This window comes from Lagenorhynchus albirostris, chromosome 7, assembly GCF_949774975.1.
Source record: "Lagenorhynchus albirostris chromosome 7, mLagAlb1.1, whole genome shotgun sequence".
NCBI classification, from domain to species: Eukaryota; Metazoa; Chordata; class Mammalia; order Artiodactyla; family Delphinidae; genus Lagenorhynchus; species Lagenorhynchus albirostris.
Genome location: NC_083101.1, coordinates 107,518,138 through 107,536,371, shown reverse-complemented (window position 1 = coordinate 107,536,371; position 18,234 = coordinate 107,518,138). Strand labels below are relative to the sequence as shown.

Sequence of the window (18,234 nt, the reverse complement as noted above, 5' to 3'; positions counted from 1 at the left end):
GGGTACACAGTTGGGAAGTATGCGGAATCCAGCCCCACTCTCATCCTCTCCAGCGGCTCCCGCGGCTGTTGACCACTTGAACTCCAGCCCAGATGCTCTCCTGTGATGCTGTGGCCCCGGCGGGCGGGCTGCGGCTGCAGGGAAGGCCCCATGACCAGACTGGAGTGGTGATTCATACTGCACCCTGACCCCAGGCTCACGGGCCCGGTTCTCACTGAGGCCAGGGATGAGCAGGGAGAACAGTTGGCAGGAGCCGTGGAGCAGGAAAGGAGGGTGGACCGTGGGGCAGTTGTCAGCACGGCAACTGAGAACCAAATGGGAGCTGCCCACGTTCCCCGCCCCCGCGAAACCAGAGAATCCTTTCGTCTTTTTTTTGGCTGTGCCACGCAGCTTGCGGGATACCAGTTCCCGGACCAGGGGTGGCCAGAGATCGAACCCAGGCCCTCGGCAGTGAAAGCGCCAAGAGCTAACCACCGGACCGCCAGGGAATTCTAGAAACCAGAGATCTGTGCAGTCCGGTTGTGTGGAGGGGTCCCACGCTCCATGTGAGCGGCTGGCTAAGTCCGCAGGGGGCCCTGGGGACGCTCCTGTTTGACACACGGGGAGTGTTCTGCGCGGATGGCCTCTGATTTCCTGAGGACCCTGCCATGTTCCTGACGCCTGGACAGGTAGTGGTGAGAGCCTAGGGTGGCGACCCTTCCAGGTGCGATTCTGACGGGCCCATCAGCCAGGCCTCCCCCTGCCTGGTGGGTCCAGACGCCCTCTTGTGGGGAGCACACTTCCCATCTTGGGGCAGTGTTAAGATGCCAGGGGTAAGTCAGGGTGTCGATATAAAGGAACCCTCTGCTTTGCGTCTCTGCCCAGAAGACTTTTAAAACAGGCCCCGGACAGCTCTGTCGCCCCTCCTGCCACACGTGGACACGGCAAGACGTTTCCTAACAGTTTGGAGGCTCCTGACACAGGGTCACGTGAGCATCAGCTTCCCCATGAGTCACTGAAAATGGGAAGGTTAAGCATTCTGAGCAGGAAGTCACTGGGGAGAAGGCATCTGATTGGAAACAGAGCGTTTGGGGGCTCATCAGAACAAGTGTTCTTTCAGGTGGGTGGCTCCGGGTCTTTGGTAGCACCAGCTATTATTCTTCCTTAAAAAAAAAAAAACCACAAATATAACATGCTCATTTTAAAAATATATATATGTAACATGCTCGTTTAAAAAAAAAGGCGGCTATATAGTGAAAATCAGTTTCTTGGGACTTGTGTCTGTTTTTCTCAATGTTTTGCACGAATGACAGGGATAAACATGTACGTGGCTTGATGGGCTCACACTTGCCATGACTCACCTGCTGCTTTGCTCCCCTTCACTTACTGTCTGTTTTGGTCTTTTTTATCAGTACAGTGTGATTCACTTCAACTAGTTCATTTCTTAATGGCTGCTTTTGTATTCTGTTATTTAAGCATTTACCACAGCTGTGACAGTTAATGTTATTAGTTGCTTTCTTTCCGGTCTTCTGTGAACACCAAGAATGTTTAGTGAACACCCGTATACCGGTATCTTTCGTTTTGAGGCTTGTGGGATACATTTCTAAATGTCAAACTGCTGAGTCAAAGGGCATGCAGTTAGGAGAATTGATAGAGTTTGGGTCATACCTACCACTGGGTATTCAGCGTTAGCGTCTGTTTTCTCTACACGTCTAACCCCAGCTGAAAACTTTCCACCCCTGCCACCTTTGCCAGTCTGAAAGATACATACCTCTTTGTTGAGCATCTTAAAGTATCTGTTGGCCTTCTATAGTATTTTCTGTACATTTACTGTATATGTCCTCTGGCCATTTTTCTATTATGCTTTTTCTATTCTGATTTTTTGAGTCCTTTGCGTATTAGGGAAACAGAACCCTAAGTATTTGTAAGGACTGTTTTTTGTCCATTTGTCACTTTATATTTTGTTTTTTCTAGAAGAGAGGCTTTATTTTCATGTAATCATTTTCCCCTTTAAGATTCTATTTTATGTCGATCTTAGGCATTCCTCACGCCAATGTTACATTTTTAAAAGTGCCCTTATTTTCTTCATACAGCTTCTGTTCTTATTCAAGATCTTTGTTTCATGTAGCACTTTTTGTATAGTAAGGACTTGAGAGTAAAGATTGAGTCTTTTGGGGTTTTTTCCCCAAAATGCACAGCCAGTTGTGCAGGCATCATCCACCAAGATGTGCTGTTTCCTCCCTCGTAGGATGTGCTTCCAAATGGCCTGTTTAGTTGATGCAGCTCTTCCTGGGCTGGCGTCACCCAGGGTTTATCATACGTTTCCCACCCCAGACCTTCAGGCCTCCATCACTGTTCTTCTCCAGAACCGTCTGGCTATCTTCACACATGGATTCTTCCAAGTTAATTGTTGCTTAAGCAACAATTAAGTTAGGTTTTCCCTTGAATATAAATCACTGTGTGGAAGGCAGCATGTTCAGTGCTGTCACCTACGTCATCTTCATGTACTCCTCACAAAAACCTGTGACCCGAGGTGACCCAGTGACCCTGCTGTTCCAGCCCGAGGTCAGGGACAGGAGATCCCAGCACGCGCACGCGCGCATACACACACACACACTCTCTCACTCTCACTCGCTTACTGAGTGGGCATCTCATGAGGCCCTGCAGTGCCGTGGCGCCCAGGTCACATTTCTTGCTCTCGTCAGAGCTTCTTGCCTAAGAGTGTGCCTCAGAGGCTGAGCTGGAAGTTGGCAGTCTCCTGACCTGCAGGCCAATCCAAGAGCTAAGGCCTTGGTGGTGATGGGATGGCTTCCCTTCTCGGGAGCCCCGTCTCTGAAACTGGAAGCAGAGCCCTTGGCTGACTGGAAAAGCCACGGACAGTTCCGGGAGACCTGTGCCCCCGGCCAAACCAGCTGTGTTTCCCAGCTCTCGAGACAGCACGTGCGGGGCTGGAGGGGGGCTTGTGTTTGCTTGTTTGGTGTCCAGAACGTGGCTCATGAGCTCGATCTTCTCTCGCGTGTTTGTCATCCCACTGGTCTTCCACTTGAGACGTGATCACGGGGAAAGGCTGTTTATTCCTTGGGAGCACAAACTTGGGAGAAGTCACAAACTTTGTTCCAGGAACCCATGGAGAGGCAGATTGACCACAGTGGGGAGGGCACTGGATTCGACTTTGCCTGAAGGTCCGGGTTTGTCCATTTGTTTGGGATGGACTTGTTGAAACTGCTTGTCGCCTGGGCCCTGGGGTGGGTTCTGACAGATAGCAGAGCAGCCTCGGCCCCGACCTCCCAGCTCACGAGATAGTTGATCTACAAACCATGCAGTGACCAGCATCATTTCAGACTGTGAGCCCTGCCCTGGCCCTGCAGCAGCTCTAGAGACCGGGTGACGTGGCGTCCTGCCAGCATCCAAGGAGGCCTCACGCACACAGCACAGCCCTTTCTTGGCTTTCTCTCTCGTGCATGCTCCCAGCCACCTGGAGGAGAAGCACACAGTCTGTCTTAGCCATTCAGGCCATTGTAACAGAATGCTACAGACGGTGGCTTCCAAACAAACTTACTGCTCACAGTTCTGGAGACTGGGAGCCCCAGATCAGAGGCCAGCATCGGCCAGTGAGGACCCCCTGCCTGCTCAGACTTCCCCTGTGTCCTCACATGGAGGAAGGGGGGCCAGCGAGCTCTGTAGGAGCTCTTTTATAATAAGGGCACTAATCCCATTCATGAGGGCTCCACCCTCATCATTCCCCAAAGGCCCCACGTCCTAACACCATCACCTTGGGGGGTAGGATTTCAACTTGAATTTGGGGGCATGGGACACAAACATGAGTCCATTTCACAGTCCTGCATGCTATGGGCAGGGGCTGGGACTTTGAGACAAGGCCTGAGAGCACATGGTCACCAAAGCTTGAAGGCTGTCTGCTGACACCTCAGTTCCAGAAGAGGAAACTGAGGAGCACAAGGGGGCAGGTGGTAGAGCCAGGCCGGAATGGGATCCCTTTGACCACTGGGTTGTTTGTGGCCCCAGAACAGTGCTACCTGAGGTGACACCTTGTGTGTGTCAAGCACTTGAACTGAGGGAAGAAGCATCCTGATGTCTTGTGTCCTTTCCTTTCCAGGTTAATCTAGGATCCAGTTTCCAAAATGTGGTGGCTCCTGGCCACACTCAGCTGCCTGGTGGTGTTGACCAGTGCCTGGAGCAATGTGCATTTCCCGCCTCTGTCGGATGAGCTGGTCAACTTTGTTAACAAGCAGAACACTACGTGGAAGGTGGGCTGGGGGCCCCTTCTGTGTACTCTGACTCCTGAGGGAGGGGCTGCAGCTGTGGCCCACGGGACAGTGTGTCCTAGACAGTTGATCTGATTCATAGACCTGGCCACTGAGGCCCACGCGCACCGCCCTGTCCCCTTCCCTGGTGTATGTGTTGTCCGTGTGTGAGAGTGTGTGAAGGTGCATGGGGGAAAACCAGCTCTGGAAGAGTTCACCACCGGGTAGACACTGTAACCCCACCGTGGTAGGTGTCACAGCCCATCAGTACCACCAACTCCGTGATTCTGCCCAGCCCTGAGGCCCGAGGCTACAGGAACAGAGGGATGAGGGATAAGCCATGTTCAGGGCATTGGAGGGTCTCTCGTGACGTCAGCAAGTGGTACAGCTTGGGGGAGATCCCCACTGGTCTGAGAGCTGCCCACTGCCCGTGCGGTCACTCTGGGCCGCTCCCCGCCTGCTCTGCAGATGCCTGTCTTAATCCATTCAGACGGCTGTAACAAGAGTGCAGAGGTCAGTGCCTGTAAACCGGAATGTGTTGCTTGCAGTTCTGGAGGCTGGAGGTCCAAGATCAGGGTGTTGGCACGGTCGGGTTCTGGGGGGGGCCCTCTTCCGGGTTGCAGGTGGCTGACCTCTTGTGCCCTCACTTAGCCTGGGGGGTAAGCTAGCTCTCTGGAGTCGCCTTATAAAAGGGCACGATCCCATTCATGGGGGCTCCACCCTCATGACCTAAGCACCTCCAAAGGCCCCACTTCTTAACACCATCACGTTGGGGTTAGGTTGCAACATGAATTTGGGGGGGGGACACATTTGTTCTGTAGCAGTGCCCCAACCCCCTTGCTCTGCGGAGGTGGAGGGGCCCCCGGCCTTGTCAGGGCTTGTGTGGGTGGTGTGCATGCTCCACCCCATCTCTGGAAACATCCCCACCCCGCTGCCGCCCCCTGTTGGTGGGTGACTGCTATGGGTGCGGCTGTCTTCCAGGCTGGACACAACTTCTACAACGTGGACCTGAGCTACGTGAAGAAGCTGTGTGGCACCTTCCTGGGCGGGCCCAAGCTGCCCCAGAGGTGAGTGCCCACTACTGGGGAGGACGCACAGCTACACCAGCACTGCTGCCATGGGAGCAGAGATGCTTGGCACAGAGGGAAGGGGGAGGCAAGAAGGCTTCCCTGGCATCTGTAGGCCTCACTGCCCCCAGAGCTGCAGGGACTCTGCCTGAGGTACAGGGGCTAGCCACCGATGCCAGAGTTTCCTACGGTGCTTCTCCAGGCAGGCGTCCCAGCTGCAGTGGGAAAGGCCCTAGGTCTGGGTCTCCAAGATCTGAATGGACCCAATCTTGAATAATTTAAGGAAAATCTAAGAAAAGCCATATGATCTGCTGTTAATGTTTTGGTTTTTTTTTTTTTTCTGGAAAAGTCTGCAGTTTCTATTTTCATGTAGATATTACTCTTGAAGGAAGTGTTAGAAAAACCTAACAGTGAGGATGGGATAGTTACGTTATGGGGACCATTACACAGTTGTGAAGGTATTTAAAAAATGATGAACCTGGGCAGATGTTTGATTCGGGGTCGGGTTGGGGAAGCAAGAGATACAATTATCTGGACCCTGTGGCGAAAACTCTTCAAAGATATCCATAAAATGAGTGTAGAAAGAAACGTACAGAAGAGTAAGTTACGTGGAGCAGTAGAACCTATTTTGTTTTAGAAATTCCAAGGGGGGAATTCCCTGGTGGTCCGGTGGTTAGGACTCCACGCTCTGACTGCTGAGGGCCCGGGTTCGATCCCTGGTTGGGGAACTAAGATCCTGCAAGCTGCACGGCACAGCCAAAAAAAAAAAAAAAAAATTGTGTTTAAATAAATAAAATTCCAAGGGGACACCCTTGCATACGCCCTCCTTTGCATGTCCTTGTGCCTGGCCCCTTCTAGGTGACCTTTGCGGGGATAGGAGAGTGGGTTCTAAGGTGACAGCTTGTGACGGAGACCTTCCTTTTTCCAGAGCTGCCTTTGCTGAGGGCATGATTCTGCCTGAAAGCTTCGATGCCCGGGAACAGTGGCCAAACTGCCCGACCATCAGAGAGATCAGAGACCAGGGTTCCTGCGGCTCCTGCTGGGTGAGTACCCTGCTGGCCGGGAGGGCTGGGGCCAGGGGACAGGTTGGGGTGGGAGAGACCAGGGGAGTTGAGGTTAGACCAGCTGTGACTAGGCAAGTCACAGAAGGTTCCCAAGTCTCAGTCTCCACCAGTATAAAAACAAGAAGGATCCCTAAGGTCGTGAATCATTGCAGGACCAGGCGGAAGAATCAGTACATGCAGAATGCCCTGTACAGGGCGTGTCCCACGTACGGGTTGTGAAGCAGTTTTTATTTCTGTTTGACACACTGTCCCAGGCCATCAGCAAATACCATTAACTTTGAAGAAGCATCCCATCTGTATCAATGGCTACCTTAATTGTGTTTGTTTGGGTAAAATACACGACATAAATTTAACCATCTTAATCATTAAATGTACCACCTAGTGGCGTTGGGTCCATTCGGGTTGCTGTGCAGGTATCACCACCTCTGTCCACAGAGCCCTCCATTGTGCAAAACTGAGACTCTGTCCCCACGAAACACTGACTCCCATTCCCCTCTCCCCAACCCTCAACAACCACTCTTCTGCTTTCTGTCTCTTGTGGTTTTTTCTTTTTTTAAATCAGCGTATTCCAGGGTAACTCGCAGGGTGGGATTGGGAGGAGGGGTTGAGTGGGGACGGCAGTCCGGAAGCACATGCAGTCACATTCTGCACTGCTGAGGAGCCCCTGGGACATTTTTTTTTTTTTTTTTTTTGCGGTACGCGGGCCTCTCACTGCCGTGGCCTCTCCCGTTGCGGAGCACAGGCTCCGGACGCGCAGGCTTAGTGACCATGGCTCACGGGCCCAGCTGCTCCGCGGCATGTGGGATCTTCCCGGACCGGGGCACGAACCCGCGTCCCCTGCATCGGCAGGCGGACTCTCAACCACTGCGCCACCAGGGAAGCCCCTCCCTGGGACAGTTTTATAGCTCACCCAGGGTATGGGGGGGTAGGTAGGTGCTTGGAAAGGGAAAGTACATTCTTAAGATTCATGAATGGGTAACTGGTCTGTTTCGTGGGTACCAGGAATATGTCAGCGAAGGTTTTCATCATTGTCTGGGGACTAACAGAACATAGAGGCTACAAGGCCCTAGTGATTATTAAAATCTAGTAAATACTAAAACCTTTGATGACACAGAAGTGATTGACTGCACCGTGCATTCCTGGGTAGGGTCAGCAGAAGAATCGGAGGAACTGTAAGGGCCCAAGGGGGAATCGGTCACGCTAACAGCTCTGTGCTCCACCCCCTTTTTTTTTTTTTTTTGGTCTCTCACTATTTTAACTAGTCTGGGTACCTCATATGTAAGTAGATTCATACAGTATTCGTCCTTGGTACAAGCTATATTTTTATGTCACAAACCAAAGACCGCATGTTTCAGCAGCGAACTGAATGCCCAGGTAGAGGTTTGGGGTGGACTTGTCTCTTGATTTAATGCCCAGCTTGAGTACCAGGCCCCTCCGCTGCCGTGGAGAGGGACCAGCCACCAGGAAGGCACAGGGTGCCTGATGTCGCCCCCCGGGTGGAGGCTGGAGGGCCCGCAGTGCAGGATGGGGCTCAGTGTGCCGGTTCTTGCAGGCGTTCGGGGCGGTGGAAGCCATCTCTGACCGGCTCTGCATCCGCAGCAATGGACGTGTCAACGTGGAGGTGTCCGCCGAGGACATGCTGACCTGCTGTGGCGACGAGTGTGGGGAGGGGTGAGTCGGAGGCCCTCGAAGCCGCCCAGCAGACCTGCGGGTGGGCGCTGGCCGGGGGGCTCCCTGCGGGCGGGAGCGCCGCTCCCTCAGGCGGGATGACGCCTCTGCTGAGACACGATGGGGACCCGGGGCGTCGGAAACCAGGCCGGCCGCGCAGAGCTGGGTGTGGGCCATGGGGGCCAGACACAGGTTCTCCGCACAGGCGGCTTAGCTTCTGGGTTTTGTCGTGCTGGTTCCCTTCCTGCTTGAGGAAATGTAGTGGTCTCTGGGGCCTGTCTTCTCTGTAATTAAGGGTGGTGGGCTCCCAGATAAGCCACGTTCGTAACCAGATCCCTGTTTTCTGCCAACTCTGCCCTTGCTTCTGCAACAGTGGTTCTCAGATGCGGCTGCGGATTAGCAATACCTGGGAGTTTAAAAAAAAATGCCCAGGTCTCACCCCACAGCAATGAAATGGGAATCCCTGGCATTGGTGTTCTGTAAGAGCCCCAGGGGATTCTAACGTAGTGCCCTTCGAGAACCGCTGTCTAGACAGAAGACAGAGCCTGGTGTGGACGTGATTATGAAAGTACTTCCTGTCTTCTGGGAGCGAGTCCCTGCAAGAAGTGGCTGTCTGGAGGATGAATGGGGCATTTGGGGGTCTGGGAGAACTGTCGCGCCAGTTGCCAAAGGCAGTGGTGGTGCACCGGGCTGTGGTCTGGGAGCAGCGAGAACCACTCTCACCATAAGTTTAACCAGTGGTTCTTTTCTCAGCTGTAATGGCGGCTTCCCCGCTGGAGCCTGGAACTTCTGGACGAAACAAGGCCTGGTGTCCGGGGGCCTCTATAACTCACATGTGGGTGAGTGTCTGCCCTCAGCCCCCATCTGGCCAGATAGATTTTATATGCAGGAATAATAGTGGTCTCATTTTCCCCTATAAAGTAGAGGTTAAAGTTGAGGGCAGGAATGCTGGGCTGAAAATCCAGGTCGAAAGACAAGGCAGCCTTGTGTATGGCAGTTAGCAAGAGGAGGACAGGGTCAGTGCCACAGACTTGAGGCTTCTGTTCCCGCGAGCCGTCGCCCCGATTCTTCACTCTGGCCTCGACGGGCCTCCTCCTGACACCCACCTTTGTCCTTGGCCCTCCAGGCTGCAGGCCCTACTCCATCCCCCCCTGCGAGCACCACGTGAACGGCTCCCGGCCCCCGTGCACGGGGGAGGGCGACACCCCCAAGTGCAGCAAGATCTGTGAGCCCGGCTACACCCCATCCTACAAAGAAGACAAGCACTTTGGTAAGCGGGGCGGGCGCCCCCAGTGCACCGGCCGGGGGAAGCCAAGGAGGGAAGACCAGGGCTTTGGGGTCTTAGGTCAGGAACACAGAATGGGGCCTATCTTACGGGAGGGAGCAGCACACTGCATTCTGCCCGTTTCCACCCTGAAGTCTGCGGGAATGGTGTCTTAGAACTCCAGCCTAGGAAGGAAGAGACCAAAGGTCTCATTTCATGGGGGAGTAGTCTGCCCTAGAATCCTTCTGGGTGCTGCCTGACCTGTTTCCAGGGTCTCAGGCCCCATGCGACCCTCTGTGGGAGGCGCCCTGCCTGACTTGGCCGGTCCCTTTGCAGGATGCAGTTCCTACAGCGTCTCTGGTAGTGAGAAGGAGATCATGGCGGAGATCTACAAAAACGGCCCAGTCGAGGGGGCCTTCTCCGTGTATTCGGACTTCCTGCTGTACAAGTCTGGTGGGTCTCGACCCCTGGTGGCAGCTGGAGGGGGAGGGAGGGCTGGGTTCCCGGCTGGCAGGACCTCCTGGGGGGAGGTGGGCCTCCAGGGGGAGGTGGTGCCACACGCCCCTGGCCGTTCCTTGGCTGGTGGTAGAGCTCTCCGCAGCGGAAAGGCCAGCTCACATCTCTCCTTGGGGAGCCTTTCCATCCCCGCCTCCATTGCTTCCTCATCGCATTCACGTTGGCCTTGGAGTCTAAGCGTCATGCCCAGCACCCAGTGGATGAGGAAAGAGGGAGCACCTTGCTGTGGGGATTCAAACGGCCGGGGACAGGATGGTCCCCGCCTGAGAGCTTAGAAATCCCCCATTGCAGACGAACAGTCTGTGCTGAGGGCTTCTGTCTCATTTTATATGCTGCTAGATCGAAAACTCCAAAGCTCTCCAATCTTATAGAAAAAAAACCAAGGTGCCTGGCAAGAAAAATGATAAAGTTGGTAGTTCTTAACAGTCTCCACCAGTATTATATGAGAGGACGCATTTCCAATTCGACGAAGTGATTCACCAGTGAGGCAGTAGCCTGGGGGTCCCCAGGGCACCTTAGCCAGCATCTTTCTGGGTCATCAGCACTGCCAGCCCAGCCCCTCTCCCACAGCACCTCTGCAGGGTGTGCCCCAGAGCAGCAGTGAAACTAAGCCACGGAACCCTTTCGACACATCATTACGTGAAGTCACTGTATGTAACAGTTAACTGTTGGTATTTTTATTAGAATTTACAACTTTAGTTTTAAAGGGAACCAACGAACACATTTGATTGGCCTCCATCTTAATATTTACCTCCTATAGTGTGTTAGGCTTTCAAAATAAGTAATTCCAAAATGTTATGGGAACCCCTGGAGCTTCTTGTGGAACGCCAGGGCCGGTCCTTTCCTCCGGCCCCGTCCGTCCTGCCCGGGGTGACCAGTGAGCTGGAGGGGTGCTGTGGCAGATGGGGCAGCTGCCCGGCCTGACCGCTGTCTCCTTTCCCAGGGGTGTACCAGCACGTCACAGGAGAGATGATGGGAGGCCACGCCATCCGCATCCTGGGCTGGGGAGTGGAGAACGGCACCCCCTACTGGCTGGTCGGCAACTCCTGGAACACCGACTGGGGTGACAATGGTGAGCGCAGCCCCTCCCTGCTGAGAGCAGGGCACAGTGGGCGTCCTGTCCTGCTCCGCCAGCTGCGCAGGAGCCGGGGCTTCCACGAGGGCAGCCTCTGAGCCTCTGATCCCGGGAGGGTGTGTGCTGGGCCTGGGTCCCCACGGCCCCAGGTGCAGGGGCCGGATGCGGGCTGAACGGAAGCCGGCAGAGCACCTCGTGGGCCGGCTGGTGACAGCTTTGGGGCTGGTTTGTGACTTCCATTTCCCCGTTTTTCAGGGGTGGGTCTGGATATGTCGGCAAAAGCCAAGCACTCTCTAAAGGCGTCTTCTGCTCTCTAGGCTTCTTTAAAATCCTCAGAGGAGAGGATCACTGTGGAATCGAATCGGAAATTGTGGCTGGAATCCCATGCACTCGTCAGTACTAGAAGATGTAACTCCTGTGGGCCTGTCCGCCGGCCCTGGGGCAGTTTTTCCCTAAATACCGCCATTCAGACTGGGGATGAGATGCAGGGGTAGGAATGTCTGAGTTTTAGCCAGGGCCTGAAGGACTGGGTCCGGCCGAGCCTCATGTCTGCCATCCGCACTGTCTTCCAAGGAGACGCAGCCAAGGCCAGCCCAGCGGACGGGCTGCTGTCACGACGCAAGCACTTAGGCGAGCGAGCCTCTGCCGAAGCAGAGCGAGCCTCTGGCCTCTGCCGAAGCAGAGCGAGCCTCTGCTGTAGACGAGCTGTGTAGTGCCTGCTGCCCCCGCCTCTGCGTCACCAGGGAGCAGGACAGACCGGAAGGGTTTGTAGTTTCCCAAAGGAGTGGGAAGCAGCGCTCTCCTAGCTAGATGGATTCCCACCCAAGCAGGCAGCTTTCTGGATCCAGAATAGGTTGAGAAGAGATAGATAGTGGGGGCAGCCCTTTGGAGAAAGCCACGTTCTCCCAGGGCCCCTGCGTCTGTCGAGGTCTGCAGCGCTGCTAACCCTCGCTGGTCTTGTCCTTGGTTTTCTGTTGTGTGCTCCTCGGCTGCTCAGGTGGATGAGAGTCTGCTGGTTGGAAGAGCTGTACTAGTGGTACAGATTGTCTCCTTCAAACTCAGTGGTTGAGATTTCTCTTACCTGCTGCTCTCTGATAGCCCTCTGATACCACAGTCTGGAGAGAAGCTGGCTTTTACTGTTTTGAAATCACTGCTTCACCCTGTTAATATAACAAAGAAAAGAATGACTGCCAATAAAATGCCTCTTCTTCAATGTGAAGTCTGCGTCCTGGTGGCATCTCGAAGATTGTTTGTCACTGTCTGTAGACATTTAGCTGCTGTCTCTCCTCATGGATCTGGGTGCCCTTGAACCTCTAACCAGGGATATCTTGCCTGGGTTGAGTGGAACAAAATAAATACCTAATTTTTAACTTCACTGCTGCAGCCATACCTTCAAACCACAGCACCTCCTCTCATTCTCATCAACCCTTTTCTATAAATCTACCACCCCACACTGCCCCACCCCTCGATGAACTCTGCGCCTGCTTAATTAAAGAGGTAAGAACTCTTACCTCTTTTTTTATTTTACCAACCGCACACCAGCAGTGACCTGAGGGTTCCTGCAGGCGTGGTGTGCTGGTGGTGTAACCAGTCCTGCTGGAAGACCAGCTTCCCGGGTCGGGGCAGAGCCCATGTGCAGTTATGAGCTCCTGCCTCTTGGGACGCTCGTTAAGAACTGCTGCTTTGCATCATCCTAATTACCCGTACACAACGGGAGGACCCCAGTTAGTTCTCCAGGGAACAGGAGACTGAATCTCCATCTCTACCCGCACCCCGGCCTGTCAATACCCCAAGTCATTTCCCTTCCACAACTGGGAGTGGAACCAGCTCTTCCCAGAAGCACAGGAGGTTTAACTTCTGATGTGCCCCAGAAATTAGGATCAGAACTACCTCAGATACGCTCTTGAACACCTGGTGAACATCACTGCAGGAAAAACTGGTGAAACTCATAGTACTTACAGAATGTTTAACAAGGGTTAAAGCTACAAATTCTTCATTGCAGTATCTGTACAATTTCAGCTAGGATACATTCATAAGCTCAGTGAAGTTCTAACATTTTCTACCCACTCCCAAACTGCGTGAACAATTCTGTTTACTACTTTCTCCAATTCGCACCCCTTACCCACCTGCACCTCCATCCTCACCCGAATGCCAGCAGAGGTACACTAAGTGAACCGAACTGGACCTCGGGGCATCTTCGTGCTTGGCCTGAGGAGTCTGTTAGAAAATAGAAAGCAATGTTTACGATTGGGATTGACGTCACTACTTCAGTACACACTACCCCACTACCACCACCTCATTGCCTCAGTTCAGTAGGTGGGAAGTTTTTCTTGGGTGCCCCCAAACAAGATGACAGTTGGAAGTGACAGTGCCTTTTCGTTTACATGGAGAAGGGCGTATTTTTGTTCAGATTTAGAAGGGTGAGCAAAGGTAGTCCAACCTTTCCCGTTCCTTTAATAGGCATCAGAAACTGTACTTGGGAGCCTCAGGAGTGGTCCATGGACCAACAGCATTGCCATCTCCGAGGTTCTTGCAAGAAATGCACAATTTGGGGACAGACCTGAATCTGCATCTGTAGTTAACCAAGACTCCAGGTGACACGTTCACTATGGTTTGAGGAACGCCTTAGAGCAGTGGTTCCCAAGCTGGTCTCCTGACCAGCAACATTTGTGTCACCAGGGAACTTGTTAAAAACATAGGTTTAGGGGCACCTCCCCAGATCCACTAAGAAATCTAGCAATCTGGAACCTTCAAGCAGTTCACTAAAGTTTAAGAACCAGCCTTAGAGCTCTGTTTCCAAAACTAAGAATAACCTAGGGCTTCCCTGGTGGTTAAGAATCCACCTGCCAATGCAGGGGACACAGGTTCGAGCCCTGGTCCGGGAAGATCCCACATGCCGCGGAATGGCTGGGCCCGTGCACCACAACTGCTGAGCCTGCGCTCTACAGCCCGTGCCCTGCAACAAGAAGCCACCACAATGAGAAGCCTACACGCAGCAACGAAGACCCAATGTAGCCAAAAATAAATTTAAAAAAAAAGAATAATCTAGAATGCCTGTTAATTAACAAATGTCTAGCCACCCCTCCTCCTCCCCTACACCCGCGGCCACAGAGAAGGGGCTCAGTAGATAGAAGAGTGGCGCTTGCAGGTAGTTGTTTCCCAGGGCAGGGTGTGGGTGTGTGTGCAGGTCTCAGCTAGGGCTCCAGAGAAAGTTCCCCAAATGGGGTTAGGCTCTGTTAAGTTTCTTGATTTAAAGCCCTGGATTCAGATAGGTCAGATATTCCTCTGAGGAAAACTTAAAATCTCCCACTGTATGAGTCACGTAGACTATGCCAGGGATGCTGTACATTTAATTACTTACCTTAAAAGTGTGGAGTAGACGGTGGGGTTGCCAGATTAAGCAAGTAAAAATACAGGATGCCAGGGCTTCCCTGGTGGCGCAGTGGTTGAGAGTCCGCCTGCCGATGCAGGGGACACGGGTTCGTGCCCCAGTCCAGGAAGATCCCACATGCCGCGGAGCGGCTGGGCGCGTGAGCCATGGCCGCTGAGCCTGCGCATCCGGAGCCTGTACTCTGCAACGGGAGAGGCCACAACAGTGAGAGGCCCGCGTACCGCAAAAAGAAAAAAAAAAAAAATACAGGATGCCAAATCAGATTTGAATTTCAGAAGTCATTTTTTAGTATAAATATGTCCTGTGCAGTATTTGGGACATAATTATACTAAAAAACCATTTTATCCGAAATTCAAGTTTAACTGGGTATCCTGTATTATCTGGCAATTGCAGTAGAGAAAACATTTAGAAGGGAAATGTTCTTCCAAAGGAGTGGGCATGCGAGCTAAGACCTTTATAGCTTTACAGCTGGGAGGGACCTAAAAGATCATACAAAGCACCAGAAGCTCAGAAAGCCCCACAGCTGAGCCAGGAGAGAAGCTTCCAACGCATCCACCTCAGACCAAGGCTCTTTCCAGCGGGTTGTCCCGTGTCCTACGTGAACTGCAGCAGAACTAATAGATTTCAACACACAAATCTTAACACCTACCTTGGAATCGCAAACCAAGTTTTGATGCTTAAATTACTTACTGCTGAGTCTGGCTTACAGCTGGGCTCTAAGTGGTAAGTGACTTCGGCTTCAATGTGGTGACTGGTTCATCCAGGACTGAGTCTCAAATGAACCAAAACAGTCCACGGTCAGGCGGCGGCCCACACGAGAAGAATCAGTGTGGGTACGTGTGTCACAGTGCAAACCCAACGTTACTGCTGGAACATAGCTCCTTCAGTGACTAAGTCACACACAGCTGCAGCAAAAGAGGACTGACAATACACTACACACCAAGAGCACAGCTTCGGGAAAGTACTGTAATGCCCTGCGACAGGGATTCTCGGCCCGAGGGGCTTTTTCAAACACCCCTCTGAGCTGAGACTCTCAGGGAGTCACTGGGTGGGCACAGCCCAAACCTCGGCGATGCTGGGGGGAAGAGGGAGGTGGACCACCGTGCTGGGGGAACTGGGCTAAGTGCCACTTGGCTTTCAAGCCAATCACCTGAAAACATCTGCCTTTCTTGAGAAACAAACAGAAAAAACCCCCAAAGCTGAAAATACCGTCCGAATGCAATAAAACTTCTGAATGCAGCTAAGAGAATTAGCTAGAAGTAGAGCAGGCTGGTGGAGGTGATGCCCTTGCTCCCTTCCCAGCAGGCACAGCGCAGGGTGGGGAGGCCGGGTCCCTGCTTCCCAGTGGCAGCAGTGGCCACCGTCCCTCACCCAGTAACTCCAGCCTGGAGTTCCGTACCTGCCACGCTCACCCAGGCTTCAAGTGAACTGCCCTTGATAAATGCCGAGTAATTCAGTTCTTTATTATAAAAGTCTCAAAAACATCAGCCTGAACTGGAAACCAGCCTGCTACGATGGGACCAAAGGCAATCCTGAAACCTAAACTTTTAAATGAGGAAATAATGCTAACCCCACCCAGAAGTTACTTCCTAGCCTTCACGTGCAGAAGACAGTCTGCATCCTTAGGAAACGGGAATATTCCTAGAACTCTAAACATTCACATCTACCACATTCAAGTCCACTGAAGAAAACAAAAGGATGAGAAAAACAGGAACAGAACAGAAAGAAAATGCACTTCACTTTCTACTAGGATAGGTATTCAAAGGTTGCTTCAAATTAAATACATTTAATTCTAGCCCGTATTCACATTAAGTATGATCTCTCTGCAGGCCTGGATGCAGCCCTGACTGTGACCCACAGCAGTGGACGCTCAGCCCTCAGTCACCCCGCCCAGGTGGGCACAGGTGAACACAGGTGGCCAAGGCTGAAGTGTCCTTTCCCTTTTATCTTCACCACATGTCACAGTTTCTAAAGTTCTAGGCCCACAGAGTTCCTTGAGGAATTAAAGCAGAAGGGAAAAAAGGGGGGAAGCCCACATCCATCCCTGAAGAGAAGGTCAGTCCATTCCCCAGGGTGTTCTGTCTCCCGACCAAGCCCATTCAGCGTTCTCCGGTCTGAACATAGTCCTCTGTGACCTGGGACAGGGTGCTCAGATACTGCCAGCTCAGGGCTGCCAGGAGCATGACAAACGACAGGTAAATGGGTGAGTAGTGGCTCCGAGAGATGAGCTGACAGTTGGGAAGATTCTGTGACCTGATCGTGGAGATGATCTGCCTTGTTTTAGTAGAACATGGGTCGGAGTTGGGGATTCTGTGATAAATCTGTGGAAGAAAGAGAAGAAAATAGTAAGTCCTAGGAACTTTATAAACATCTGTGTTCACTTCTTACCACAACCTGAAACAGGTAGGCATTTTATGCCCATTTTACCAATGAGAAAAACTGAGGCTCAGAGAACACAAAAGCAATAACCCAAAGTCACTCCACTAATAAGGCAGGATGTCAGCGGGGCCTGTGTGATCCCACGGGCCATCCCGGAGCAGCAGGGTGGCCCCCAAGAGCCCCACCCTCGGAACCTCGCAGAGCCAGGGACATCCACGTTGCTCGCTGAGGCTACAGCAGAGCCACACGGAGGAGGAAACACCCTGCACAGACCGGGCACGGGCACTCAGGAGAACGCAATGGACTCTGAGGTGTGCGCAGCAGGCGAGAACAAAGCAGGGCCCCCGAGAGTCACCCTGGAGGCCTCCCCGTCCCTGCACACCCTCCCCTCCGAAAGCTCCAGAATCCCCGCTGAACCCAGGCCTGCAAACGCTGCTCCCGCTTAGGTTAGGCCCTCCCACCGGGGCTTCCAAATCGAGCTCCTGCCTCTGTGCTCGAACCCTGAAGCCACTCACCGGCCCCACCACGCTGTCACCAAAGAGACATACAACCCCTTCTGCGTGACAGCCTCGGGGGTTCCCTATCCCCCGAGGGATAGTTCCCTATCCCCTCAGGCCGCGCGAGGCCTGAGCTCCCGAGCATGCACCTGGCCCTGCCCAGGCCCCCGCGCATGCCAGCAACAGCTGCCGGTGATCGTCTTCCGTGTGCGATGCTGCTGTTTCTGTTCCCTCCCCGCTCACACCATTCCCTCTGCCCCGGGGAACGCTCCTCCCACGTGCCGCCGCGGGGCTGAGTCCCACCTCCACCCAAGTCTCGGCCTAGGTAGCTGTCTTCCATGTCACGCGGCACGAATGCCTGGGTTGGGCCGAGGGCCCCCTCGGGTATATACTCTCTCCCCGTCACCCACGCCGGGCACCATCTGCGCGTCGCCCTAAATGGACCGAAGGCCTGAAGGCACCGTGGCTTACTTGCCTTTCCATCTCCGGCCCAGCCCTGTGCCCGGCACAGAGCAGGCCCTCGATCAACGTTTCCTGCCTCAAACCAACCGACCCAGAGGTCATTAAGGTGGGAAGCGATGGGGACCTGAGCCCAGACGGAGGCAAAGTGGATGAACAGGACAGAGCAAGCATCTATACAATTATTATCTTCAATTTTTCCATTACACAATGGGTATGTTTTTCCCACAAACGTTCTCTTATATTCTTGCCCCCGTAACCCCAAAAAGCACAGCTACAATTTAGTATAGCGAGGAAATAAAAGAACATGCTGACAGGAACACGCCAATGACATCTAACATCTAACGCGGTACTACGAAGCACAGCTACAGAGAGAAGACCACACGGAGAGAAACTATAATGTCTTCTCAAAACACTGTAGATAATGGAATTATGCTTACAAAAATAGAAAAAACAAAAATAAAGAAATCAAAATTCCCTTACATTATCCCCCCTCGCTTTGTCCTTATTAGCCTATACATATAAATGTACAAACAGTCACATATTAATACATACATTAATGTAATATGATATACTGGTGTAGTTTATTCCTGGGTTTATTCCAGTAATGCAA

General features: G+C 52.9%; 2 protein-coding genes across 6 annotated transcripts in view; one reads left to right on the top strand and one right to left on the bottom strand.

Annotated features, from left to right (window-relative positions):
• The window catches only part of CTSB (cathepsin B), a 28,632-nt gene extending 17,084 nt beyond the window's left edge, over positions 1-11,548 (top strand). The window contains exons 2-10 of one of the 3 annotated variants that reach the window (XM_060155796.1): positions 4,094-4,244; positions 5,223-5,308; positions 6,237-6,351; positions 7,925-8,043; positions 8,794-8,879; positions 9,167-9,310; positions 9,641-9,757; positions 10,764-10,892; positions 11,213-11,548. In XM_060155796.1, the coding sequence (XP_060011779.1) occupies positions 4,119-4,244; positions 5,223-5,308; positions 6,237-6,351; positions 7,925-8,043; positions 8,794-8,879; positions 9,167-9,310; positions 9,641-9,757; positions 10,764-10,892; positions 11,213-11,298 (1,008 nt within the window). In that variant the 5' untranslated portion in view covers positions 4,094-4,118 and the 3' untranslated portion in view covers positions 11,299-11,548. Of the gene's footprint in view, positions 1-4,093; positions 4,245-5,222; positions 5,309-6,236; positions 6,352-7,924; positions 8,044-8,793; positions 8,880-9,166; positions 9,311-9,640; positions 9,758-10,159; positions 10,540-10,763; positions 10,893-11,212 lie in introns of those variants that run through there. The other 2 variants (XM_060155797.1, XM_060155798.1) reach the window with 2 other exon arrangements.
• A 4,185-nt stretch (positions 11,549-15,733) lies between these two features.
• The window catches only part of FDFT1 (farnesyl-diphosphate farnesyltransferase 1), a 38,053-nt gene continuing 35,552 nt past the window's right edge, over positions 15,734-18,234 (bottom strand). For all 3 annotated transcript variants that reach the window (XM_060155791.1, XM_060155792.1, XM_060155790.1), the window contains one exon: positions 15,734-16,607. In XM_060155791.1, the coding sequence (XP_060011774.1) occupies positions 16,386-16,607 (222 nt within the window). In that variant the 3' untranslated portion in view covers positions 15,734-16,385. The remainder of the gene's footprint in view (positions 16,608-18,234) is intronic.